Genomic DNA, 12,682 nt, shown 5'->3' on the forward strand with positions numbered 1-12,682 from the left:
GTAATTCTGCCTTCTCTTTTGGAACCCCAGAGATTGATGAGCCGATGCATTGTTGATTTTATTTAAGAAATGCCCTAAGCCCCACTAGTGTGCACGTTTTAGGGAAAACTCAAATGTTTTCATCTGCTCGGCTGTTCTCTCTCTGGAATGATCCCAAGTAGGCAAGATGGTGCAGTAGCAACAGGCAGACGTAGGGTCAGGGAAATTGTACCCTATTGTTTGTACCCTGTCTCTGACACTTGGCGAGGTTGTGATCCTGAACCAGTTGTTGAATTTTAACTCAGAGTCCTCTGAATCTCGACCGTAGATTCTCAGAAATGTGGAGTTTTTATGCCTGTAGAAGGTAGATAATTTGCCTGCCATCCATGCCCTTGCAACGCCCCTTCCTGTTCTCACTACTTTCTAAGGACCTCGCTGGAAGGGAGATTGCCAAGGTGAACTGTGCAGAGGTGTCTTGTCACTGGACACAAAGGACTGGCGTATAATTCTTCCCCATCCATTTTCCCCAGTTTGACCCAGACCATTCAAGGTCCTCATGACTTTCCTGGGTCCTGGGAGTCCAGCGTGCTACTTAATTGTCATCCCGTATGCCCGTGCTGAGTCCTCTTCCTGCTTTTGCTTGCAAATAAGGTGGGACACCACCCACGGAGAAGGGTCTTTGCTTCGCCCACAGGGTATAGCCTGGACACCTTCACGTTCCATTGCCCTGTGCCGCCTGGACCGATGCCACCCTGTCCTTGGTGCCAGGGTCTCCGAGGGGGTGTAAAGGGGGAGATCCCCCTGGTCCTTCGAGTAGTTGGTTGGGTTACGTAAATCTCCCTTGCACCAGGAGCAGCTGGCTTAGGCAGGGGACCTTGTTTGGTTTTCCTTGAACTATTAACAGGGAGATAAGGAAGTTAATTGAGTAAACGTTCAACAGGCCAGAGTCCCCGCCGGGTGGCCGCAGCAATCAGATCTTGTTACATCCTTTCTTCGGATGTTGCCTCTCTGGTTGGAATATGGATAGAAGAAAAAGACAGATAGATAGAAGTGCCCCAATACTGACATGCCGTGTAGCAAGTCCTGCCTGTGGGTTAGCTTCCGGGGAGACTGTTCGCATCTGCGTGGAAATAGATGACTAAACCAGGGTTCTGCTTTGGAGGAGGGTTGTAGCTGTGAGAGGTGGAGTGTTCCTAGCCTGCAGCGGCAGAGTAAGGACTGCTGTGGGCTCCCCACCACCGTGCCTCAGTAGTCCTAGCAGGCCCATTGTGCCAGGCATTCTGCTGCGTCTTCGCCCGTTAGAGCTCATGGAGTACTTGCTGCAGCTCTGTGAAGTAAGTTGTGTTTTTATCACCATTTTACAGATGAAGAAACTGAGGGTTAGAGGTTCAGTGACTTGGCCAAAGTCTCTGCTTATGTGGTGTAGGGACCGGAGGGTAATCCCAGTTGGTCTCACCCCAAGGCTTGTAGAGATCCACCCCGCTCTGCCTCCTGGAGAACCATGGTTCTCAGTGGATGTCCACTGTTTGGGGTCACAGATGACCCTGAGAAGAGAGTATGATGAAAATAGTGGCCATGCTCTTTCCGCCCAAAGGAATTCCCACATGCTTGGTCCTCAGAGTGAGAGCTCTGGCTCCAGGGCACATTATGTTGATGTCCTCGTACACAGCCCCATGGCAGACCGCCACCGACCACATGGGGCCTTTGACACCTAGGAGCAGCCAAATGCACCCAATCGTGCCGTTTGTCAGAAGCTCCTCCATGGCGAAGGGAAAGGAGAGCGAGGAGATGACCCGCGGAGTGGGGCTCGCGGAGTGGGGCTCACGGTTTTGATGAAGGGCGACAGAGCAGCAGCAACCAGAGCAGCTTCACACATGACCACTGACCCCAAGTTAGCATGTTTATAGGTGCTCTTTTGAGGAGCTTGGGAGCGAGCAGAGGAGGTAAAACCAACGTAGGTGTGGGCAACAGAGGACAGTACAGAGGGGGTTGGGAAGGGCTCAGGTATAAAGGGGGTACACAGGAAGGCGGGAAGGAGCATAGGTTAGGATCACGGAAAGTGGGTTCCACCCCCAGACCCACCCACTGAGTCCCTCCGAGTGTTCTCCAGCAGCCACTGTATCTTGCTGTAGTTGCCCCCTTAGAGTATGAAGGGACAGGTCACCCGTAGGGCCCCTCTGTGTCTCTGGAAAGTGAGGTGGGCAGTGGGAGCTGAACTGACGATCAAGTACCAGCCACACACCAGGCCCCCTCCGCGTATGGCCTGATGGACCCCTCTCGCCACTTCTCCCGGGTTTGGTGCCACCGGTCCCGTTCTGCAGAGGATGTCAAGTAGAGTAAGAATCGAGTGTAAAAGGTGAAGGGATTAAGCAAAGGGAAAAACCCCATCAAGACACAGACAACAATGTGGGGACCGCAGGGGAGAAGGTGGGTTGGGGAGGAGGTGTAGAGGGGGATGAATGCTGAGGGAGGGAGACCAGACGTGGGAACACACAATGCCAGATACAGATGATGTGTTGTCGATTTGTACACCTGAAACCTGTATACGTTTATTAACCTGTGTCACCCCATTAAATTCTTTTAATAAAAAATAAAAGAATCACTGTCTGATGCCAAGTTTCCAGTTCAGGGTCGGGTTAGTCAGAGGGGGCAGGCCTCTGGGATACAGGGGTTGGGACCGACAGATGTGGGATGGAGAATGTAGGGGACCAAGAGAGATGAAGGGCCTGACCAGGCGGTGGCGCAGTGGATAGAGCGTCGGACAGGGATGCGGAGGACCCAGGTTCAAGACCCTGAGGTCGCCAGCTTGAGCACGGGCTCATCTGGTTTGAGCTAAAGCTCACTATCTTGGACCCAAGGTTGCTGGCTCAAGCAAGGGGTTACTCGGTCTGCTGAAGGCCCGCAGTCAAGGCACATATGAGAAAGCAATCAATGAACAACTAAGGTGTCGCAACGAAAAACTGATGATTGATGCTTCTCATCTCTCCGTTCCTGTCTGTCCCTGTAAAAAAAAAAAAAAAAAAAAAAAGAAGAGATAAAGGTCAAGTCCCACAACTTTCAAAGAACTAATGTTTCTTTTGTGTTTTTCTTTTCCCCAATGTCAACAGGCCACTTTCCAAACAAAGCCATGCCCTCTGCGGGGACGCTGCCCTGGATTCAGGGGATTATCTGTAATGCCAATAACCCATGTTTCCGTTACCCGACTCCCGGCGAGGCTCCCGGGGTTGTCGGAAACTTTAACAAATCCATGTAAGTACCAGATCAAGTTTTCTTTCCCCAACGTGTCAGTTCATTCTTTTCCTTCCTTTCTCAACCTCTGGAGAATTTTGAATGGTCGGGTTTGAGTGAAGTTGCTCTTGTAAAGGTTTCTGTGATGAAGTTTCCGAGTGAGGGCAGGGAGAGTTGCTGCCAGATCGAAAACCTTCCTTCGCTGTATTTTAGGGGTAACAAGGGCCACGTGGCCAGTGAGGGGTGGGGGTGGGGAAGGGAGATGAAGAGTGCATCCCCCCCCCCCTGGGAAACATCTGCTCCTGTGTTCATCAGCCCACGCACTTAGCAGACATTCACTGTGCGTCTGAACCGCGTGGCCCGGGAGCTGGGGCCGGGTACCAAGATGTGCCCAGGAAAGGGCCTGCCCCGACGGAGCTTACAGCCAAGGCCTCCCTTTTCTCAGATCACCTCTCCCACTCTGTCTGCGCCTGTTACAGCAGCGTCCCACTGTGGTGTTTCCGTTCCCTGGTGTGACCTTCCTGAGGGCCAGGATGCCACTTCCTTGGCTTTTGTATTTCTGGCTCCTGAGTCCAACAGGAGACCTAAGTACAGGCTTACGGTGTGTTTGCCGAATGAGCCGTTGAGATCCTTGGGATGCCCAGAGCCGTGGTGCGCTCTGTACGAGCGGCCTGTACGACGTGTGGCGGGTGGGGAGGCTGCCGCCGGGGCAGGCGAGGCCACGCAGTGTCATCCGCGGGCCCCTTTCATCTGTGCAGAAAGAGTAGAAACTTTATTTTGTAAGTGTGTGGGTCTAAAGATGAATAATCCAGGCTGGATTCATCTCCTACATTTTCAGTCTGAATTTTGGGCTTTTATTCTGATTTTAAAAGAAATCAAAAAATTTTTTGGTGGGCCCCAAGAGTATCCTGAGCCCTAGGGACTGTGCCTACTGTGTCTCATGGATAAGTTAGCCCTGGGGGAGTGTGTGTGGGGTGGGGAGGGAGGAGAGGGACAGGGAGAGGGGAGAAGGGCTTCCTGGAGAGGAGGCACGGGCTGGGCCTCGAAAGGGTTGCTAGGATTTGGTGAACACTTGGGAAGCAGCATTTGGGGCCGGGGTGGTGGGTGGTGTTTAGAAGCACGGGGTGTCAGTGGAGCTCAGTGTGGGGAGCAGCGGGGTGGAGGGCCTGCCTGCCAGGCTGGGGCACGTGTTCTGTCTCCCCAAGCGGGAGAGGCAGCGGCCTAACCAGAGCTCTTGTGCTTCTCCCACGCTCCCTGCAGTGTGTCCCGCCTGTTCGCAGATGCTCAGCGGCTTCTCCTATACAGCCAGAAAGACACCAGCATGACGGACATCCACAAGGTTCTGAGAACGTTACGGAAGATCGAGCAGAACAGCTCAAGTAAGCGGGAGCCTTGCTGTGTCTTGGCCCGTCCTGGGGAGTGAACCTGCACCAGGGAGAGAGTCGCTCAGGCTGTCGGTGCTGGTCCCTTTCAGCTCCTCCCTGCTGGGGGTTCCTCCCCTGGGGCTGGGCTCTGAGACCTTTCTGCGGGTGGGGGAGTAGCTTTGAGGAGAGACCAGGACCGTGAGCGCGCTGTCCTCCTCTGCGGTGACAGAAGGAAAATTGCCAGAGAGGAACGGCACAGGTGTCAGGACTGTTAGGGGAGCCGATGGCTTCCAACTTCTCCTCTCTGGAGTTGGCCATGTGGTTGCTGTGAACGGGCAGATTTATAGATGGGAACATTTGTGCGCATGCAAGAGCAATTGAAGTTGCAGCTTGGTAATGGATAAGTGAAACTGGGCATTTATCTCAAAGGAAAACGCAATTCATCTTCCCCTAAGTCATTTGATGTAGTCGGATGGACATTTGAACTCTGATCTTCACAAAACGAAATCTTTATCTCCAATCTGATACGGGCCCAGGCTTGCCTTGAAGGAAGCATCTGAGGAGCAGGCCGATGAGCTGAGGCAGTCACGAGGCAGCCCCCAGGCAGGGGCCGCAGGGGCAGTCCCTGGTGTGCAGACAATGATGGGTGCGTGGTCCGTAGAGAATTCAAAGGCAATAGTGAAGCAAATGGTCTTTTTGTCATCACCATGCACCGGTGGTTGTGAAGGGTGTCAGCGATCAATTCTGCCCATCTGGGGGCCAACTGCTGCCGCGGCTCCAGGAGGGGACTTTCACTTAGGTTGGTGTTTGGGGAGGGTAGGATGGGCTGGCCTTCTCTGAAAGGCCTTCCAGTTTGTGATCCACTCGGCAAAAGAAGAAACGGTGTAACGTGTTATTAGAGTGTCAACCAGACTTGGATGGGAATGTTTTCTTGGACAGACAGAACAGTCTTCCCTGGGCAGGAGCAAGGGCAGTGGGCAGTGTGGGGCCTGATGACAAAGGGAAGCGAAGCTATGTGAATGGTGGCATGAAGGAGGCGTCACTTCACATGGGGGGGGGGGTGACGGTGCGTAGGGTCAGCTTCAAGGGGCCTCCCGGCTGGACCGCTTTTGGCTGTGTGGCCAGGCCATCTGGGTGCTGTTTGCTTGCCCTGTAGGCCCCTGGTCTGGCAAATGTAGATCTGTCCCAGCACAGATCAAAGAGAGGTAGCAGTCACCAAGCAAAGCATCAGTCCTTGCTCACGTCCTGACGGGCACCTGCCTGGTAGCTCGGAGTCAGAGCTTGGGTTATTTCTTCTGCTGCAGAAAGGCGATGCAGCCCAGGAGAACGAGTGTTAGGATACTTTATGTGACGGTTTTGTGACTTTGTGAATAAGTCATTTAAGCCCTTTTGAAAGCTTCTCATCTATGAAGTGGGTACAGTAAGAACCTATATCCCAGGATTGTTTTGAGGAATAAATGAGCTCTAATGTTTCATTGCGGAACAAGGGCATGTGACACATAGGAAACATTTAGTGAACACGAGTGACAGTTATTTTGGTGTGGTGATGTCTTGGCTAAGCCATTGAACCTTTCTGAGCCTTAATTTCCTCAGTTATAAAATGAATACGTGACTTGCCACGTACAAGGTGAATTCGAAGTGCCTGGCATGTAGTAGGCTGTTCAATATTACCCTTACATGTCCGGGATGCATTTCTGAGCGCCTGACCTTGCTCTTCCGCCCCCAGCTTCACGGCTGAAGAACTAGACTGATGGGGGTGTGCTGTTCATGCAGATCTCAGCAGATGAGTCCTCAGACTCTCAGCTGGGTTTCTTCTTTGAGCCACTGGCAAGAGGAGTTAGGCTGGAGAAGAGGAACCAAAACTGCATGTGAGAAACTCTTTTCCGAGTTCTGAAGGGTGAAGGCCTCCTCTGGGTTTGATTGTATCGTATCTCACAGGGTGCTTATCTCTTATCTCTCCCTTGGCCTGGCTGGTTCCCTCTTCTGCCCTGCAGCTGCTTCTGACACGGCTTTCCCCTGACTTGCAGCCCGGAGCCTCCGTTTAGAGGGCAATGCAGGAACGGTTGCTTCTTCCCAGGTGAAGTCAGTCACTTCATCACTTCATGCTGAACTTGACTGGCACTCTAGGATTTCAGAGAGGGTCAGAAGCTGAGGTTGCCAGTGTGGCGCCTGCCTCAGAGGCCACTGCTTAGCGCTCTTGCCCTGTCACCATCAGGATGGGAAGGGTCCTTGGTCTGAAGCCCCGCCCTCCTCACCTTCCTCTCCCATACATGCCCTTCCCGAGGTGGGGACCTGCCTTTCATACCACCGCTCTTTTTGGGTGTTGACAGCGTTAACGATCAGAAAATATCTACTACCCTGCTACCTTTTATTTACTAGTTTTCATCTTTTCAGCGAGAGAAAGAGAAAGAGAGAAAGAGGTGGAGGATAGACAGGGACAGACAGGAAGGGAGAGAGATAAGAAGCATCAACTCATAGTTGTGGCACGTTAGTTGTCTATTGATTGCTTTCTCACATGTGCCTTAATGGGAGAATGGCAGCGGCTCCAGCCAAGCCAGTGACCCTTGCTCAAGCCAGCAACCTTGGGCTTCAAGCCAGAGACCTTGGGCTCAAGCCAGCAACCATGGGCTCATGTCTATGATCCTATGCTCAAGCTGGTGACCCTGACCTTGGGGTTTCAAATGTGGGTCCTCAGTGTCCCAGGCTGACGGTCTATCCACTGCATCACCGCCCGGTCAGGCCGGACTGTACCTTTCAGAGAATGAGGCTAATTCTATTTCCCTTGAACTACTTAAAGACAGCTCTTGTTTTTTTTATTTTTTGTCTCTTTCTTTATCTCTCTCCTGAAAGTTTTTGATTTTTTCTAGATTTCTGGAATGTTTTTCCCTTTAACTTCTCCCTCTCCTCTAGTTCTGTTTCAGTGTGTCTCGTGTGTCTCTGTCTTTCTTGAAGTTTATCAGAAATTACAACAGTATTCCAGCACAGAGTCAGAGGGACTTCTGCCCGCTTTGTTCTGAGAACTGTGTTTCTGTTGGTGCAATCTGAGGTTGTCCTGGACTGTTGGGCACTCACGCCACACTGTGACTCACATTGCACGTGCACTCGACCGAAATTGTGGAGTTTTTTAACTACGCAATATTGTCAGTTACTTGTTCTCCATTTCTTCGTTGTGCTGTGGGCTTTTTGAACCTAAGGAAAATATCAGTCTCTTTTCCGTTTTACATTTTTAGATTCCCTGTGTCATCTTGTGCTACCAAAACCTTTTTTGATTTTGCATTTTTTGCCACGTACTGTATTTGTTCTTGTTGTTTCCTGTCATCTAGGATTTTGATGAATAGTACTTTTTGTTCTCATCCAAGTCAGTAATGACTGTAGGACCAAGGCCTGAGGTTTGGGACAGTCCACTGGAGACTCCCAGTCTCTTTGGACACGAGATCCACCAGCCTACATTGTCACTAATGCTGCGCTGCTGAGCTCTTGGTTCTGTGATCTGTGTACTCGGAAGACTTAGCTCGTTCTTTCCCGCGATTTACATCTGCTAAATCCTTTGGGCTGTTCACAGATGATGTGTGCACGTAGGGGGTCTCTTCTCAAATACTCCCTTTTAGTCCCGTGGTTTCCTGGGCTAGAGCTCTGCTTTGTTTTCACTTACGGGATGCAACCTACGAGGTTAGCAATTCATTTATAGATAAATGGGTTGATTGATTCAATCATTCAGCCAATATTTATTGAATACCTAACCTGCGCCAATCATCGTTCTAGATGCTGGGACTCAGAGGTGTACAAAAGAAATAGGACCCCTGTCCAGATGGGACCTCTATTCTAGATGAGAAGAGGGGAGTGGCTTGGCCGTGTTCACAGCCACAGGAGGGACAGTGTGGGAACGAACACAGGGGAAGCTCTGCTGTTCCAGGCAGCTCTCTTTCTACAGAGCTCTCTTATGTTGGTCTAATACTCTTCCCGCTGGAAGGCCTCTTAGTTCTAAAAAATGAAATCATGGACAAGTCTAATTATCCTTGAAACCATCCTAATGAGAAATCCACGCCGAAAGCCTCACAGAGGATACCTTACCCAGTTTTCTTGTCACTGGAACTTTTGGGACATTTTACATTTTTTACTTCCTAAACCTATAAACATGCAGGTTCAATGGTTGGCTAGCTTCATGTTCGGGAGTCAGTGTAGAAGGCATTCGTTCTTGGTAAGTCCCTATCGTGACTGACTACCGATGGAAATGTAAAAATTGTACACATTTTCAGAAACTAGAAAACGTGACAGGTCGAGAATTCTGTTCCCGTGAGGTGCAGACGGTCAAGGAGTGTTTCTCGGAGCGCGTTCTGCATGGTATCTGAGATGAATTCAGGCAGCACACAGATAATAACTTTTTATTTTGACCCAGTTCATAATTGCAGTGTCATGGGCATTATTACTTAGGAAGATGTTAAATAGAAAAAAAAAAAAAAGAAAGTTGGTTTAAAGAAAGGCACCATTTTATGTGGATATGGTAAAACTTGTGAGAGTAGTTTGTCAACAGTTGAAGATTGGAAAATGCTGGTATAAGAGAAAGATATTTGGGCTTTGTATTAAGATTCATTTTAGGGACAAATTCAGCCTCGTTATGTATGAACCTTCGACATGGTTTGATTCTTTCTGACCCTCAGTTTACCTGAGAAGTATAGATTAGCTGCCTCGAGGGTCATTGAGCATTTTTTAAAAAAATTTTTCCTAAATGAGAAGCAGGGAGGCAGAGACAGACTCCCACATGTGCCCCCACCAGGTTCCACCCTCTCTAGGGTGATGATCTGCCTATTTGGGGCCGTTGCTCTGTCGCTAGGGAACTGAGCTATTTTAGCGCCTGAGGTGAGGCCACTGGAGCCATCCTCAGCGCCCAGGCCTAACTTGCTCAAACCATTTGAGCCATGGCTGCAGGAGGAGAAGACATATATATATATGTATATATATATATATATATATATATATATATATATATACATATATATATGTATATATATATGTATTTATATATATAAAGAGATATGTATTTATATATATATATAAAAAGAGAAGGGAGATGAGGAGGGGTAGAGAAGCAGATGGGCACTTCTCCTGTGTGCCCTGACCAGGAATTGAACCTGGGACTTCCACACGCCGGGCTGACGCTCTACCACTGAGCCAACCAGTCAGGGCCTCATTGAGCATTTAATCAGATGAAATCTGTGGGTGATAGCAGAGCCACCGCACACTGTTGACACAGTAAATCTGAGTTGATTCACCACTCCCTCTGTTTGGCTTTGCCAATGTGCTTAATAACTCTCTGGGCCTCAACTTTTCTTGCCTCAACATTGAGACTTGGCAAAACAACCCAAACATGTTTCCCCTTGGTGGAAGTGCTTCGGAAAGCATAAGACGCCAGCGCGTGTCATTTTCGAGTTGATACCCTTGTGTGAACGCACGTTCACAGGGCTCTAAGTAATGACAAAAGTTCTTAAAACAGTCTTGGCTTTCTTTCATTTGCAAGGTATACCTTCTAGAACTTCCCTGGAAGGGCGGCCAGGGACCCAAAGGCCTAAAGTGGATTTACTGAGAAGCTAAAAAAAGATCCACACTCCCTTTCCAAGGATCCTTTATAAGGATCTCGACAATCAAAAATTGCCAAAGTAGGGTTTTTAAAAAATAATTGTTTTTCTTAAACAGAGGTCTCCCTGCCCCCAAGTCTGCCCTGCCAGAGGCCTGGAGAGATAGGAAGAGTGGCCCCCATCCTCAGTCCTCCTCCCCCCGCCCGCCACTCTGCCCCTTAGCCTCTCGCCACCCGGCCCACCTGCCCCCACTTTGGGGAACCTGGCGGACCAGCCCGAGCTGAGGCCTCCCAGATGGGGTTGGTGCCGCATGGTCAGGACTGGGATGAAGGAGGGGTCCTTCTGCTTCATTGCTTTTACTGCTCGTTTCCTTTTGAGCGACCTCGATGCCTCACTTTGTGATATCTAGCGAGCTCAGTAGCCTGCTCCCCGCAGAACATTCTGCTCAGACCTCCACTTTGTCCCAATGCCGTGTTTCTTTACCAAGCCCTTCATCGTCTCCAAATGGCACTAGGGGCCCAAGCCCTTCCTGACTTCACACCATGTGTAAGGCCTCTTACGTGCCCGGAAGTTGGAAAGTACACGCCCTGGGGGTGGGCCATCCGTCCGTCTGTGACAAGTCCCCCAGCTTCCCCCTGCTCCCCATGACCAGGTGGCTGGGCTCTGGCCTGCTGCCCTGTCCTATGGCTGCTCCCTCGCTGTCCCCACTGCTTATCCTGGCCAGGGACAGTTCCGAAGCTTGTGAGGGTGCTGTGAGTGTTTCTATCTTTGCCCGCTGTGGCCTGGCCCAGGGCTGTGGGTTCTGTGGTGGGGCTGGATGCTTCCTGGGCAGGGGACTTGACAGCTTCCATCCCCAGCCAAGACCTCGGCTCTCCAGGTGCCGGGCCCTGTCCCAAATTACAGCCGCACCAGCACCTTTGAACAGAAGCCCCATCTGAGTACTGTGGGACTTCAGAAGATGATTTTCCAGACCTGCTGAATTAGTGCAGGCCAGGTAGGTGGACAGTGGAGGGATGGCTTTCAGCTCTATGTACCGTTGCCGAATGATGCATTTCCGTGTGGATGCCATGTGCACCGCGGTCCAGGTGACTACTACTCGCAAGGGAACGGCGCTCCTGAAGTTGGATAGTGCCCAGCCTACATGGCTGTTGGCCAGGCCTCATCTCAGCTTCCTAGACTGAGGGCTGGGGTTGTCATTGGCCCGCCCTCAGACCCTGAATAAGGGGCTTCTGAAATACCTTCTCTCCAGGATAGGGAGGCCTCTGAAGCTTATGACAACTTGGCCGGGAAAGAACAAGGAAGAACGTTGGGCATTTTGTCACTGGGCTGGAGATGTCCCTGTGGGGGCCGTCCCACATCACTGAGGTCAGGTGTTGGATAGGGGGAGGGCTGGCAGAGAGAGCTGGGCAGTGCCGCCTGCATCCTGACGTCCTGACTCGGGGTCTTCAGCTTTCCCATCCCTTCGGCTATTGTTGAGTGTCGGTGGCGTGGCTGCCGTTTTCTGTATATTCATGGCACCAGTCTGGCTTGTTGGGCCTTTCTGATGTGCTCAGTAAGACTTCTGTGAAGTAAGTCCTGAGGGTTATGCAGGCATTTACTTAGGGGATAGGATCATCACTTTCTGGCTTTGGGATTTCCTGGCAATACTGAGAACTCACTGTACAGACCTTGGATTCTGCTTTGATCTCTGATAGTCAAAAAGACGTGATCCCCAGAGGGCAAGGCAGGCAACATGGCAATATCCTTGGCCGTGGCAGGCTGTTGAGGGAAGGGGATGTAAAATCATCATCTTATAAACGTCCCCTGGGCAGTACAGTTTAGTGTTAGGAGAACGGACTTGGCGGCCAGACTGCCTCGGTCAAACCTTGGCTCTGCTGCTGACTAGCAGATCATTCCATAACATTTCTGTGGCTCAGTTTCCTCAAAGTGGAGACGTGAACCGAACCTCTCTTGGAGATATTGTGGGGAATAAATGAGCTGATAACGGTAAAGCCTTCGGTGTGGCACCTGGCACATAAGGAGTTCCAGGCTTGTATCTTTATCGTACATCCTAAGGAGGGCAGCCCGATGTAGCCAGAATGTTCTCCGAGGTCGCAGGATACTAGGCGTTTGTGGGCTGGGCTCAGAAAGGAGACAAGAGGGTTTCCTAAAGAGAAATGCGAGACTTCCTGCACTTCCTGGCGTCTCGGGTAAGAGACGTGGTGGAACGTTCCCCGAGGCCCGTCCAGAAAGAACACCCTGTGACTCACGGGCACTTCTCCTTCCCTGCCTGCGCCCCGTCATTCCCTTCAGCGGCTGCCCAAGTTGAGGTTGCAGCCCCAGATTTCGTCTGGGCCCCCTGTGGGTCACCTTGTTGGGAAGATCTGATGACATATGTGTCCATATTTTGTCATCAGAGTGGAAATTCTTTTAAATCTCTGGGTGACTGCCACCCCTGTTCTGTGTGTACTTGTCAAAAGTTCTGATTTCAGGTCTTAGGGTTTCATATCTTGCAGGGGTCCCCAAACTACGGCCCGCGGGCTGCATGCGGCCCCCTAA

At 50.9% G+C, this 12,682-nt stretch overlaps 1 protein-coding gene across 1 annotated transcript in view; it reads left to right on the forward strand.

Annotated features, from left to right (window-relative positions):
* The window catches only part of ABCA1 (ATP binding cassette subfamily A member 1), a 132,509-nt gene that overhangs the window by 33,378 nt on the left and 86,449 nt on the right, over positions 1-12,682 (forward strand). The window contains exons 4-5 of the mRNA XM_066367523.1: positions 3,087-3,228; positions 4,468-4,586. Of these exons, the coding sequence (XP_066223620.1) occupies positions 3,087-3,228; positions 4,468-4,586 (261 nt within the window). The remainder of the gene's footprint in view (positions 1-3,086; positions 3,229-4,467; positions 4,587-12,682) is intronic.

This window comes from Saccopteryx leptura, chromosome 2 (assembly GCF_036850995.1).
Source record: "Saccopteryx leptura isolate mSacLep1 chromosome 2, mSacLep1_pri_phased_curated, whole genome shotgun sequence".
Lineage (NCBI taxonomy): Eukaryota > Metazoa > Chordata > Mammalia > Chiroptera > Emballonuridae > Saccopteryx > Saccopteryx leptura.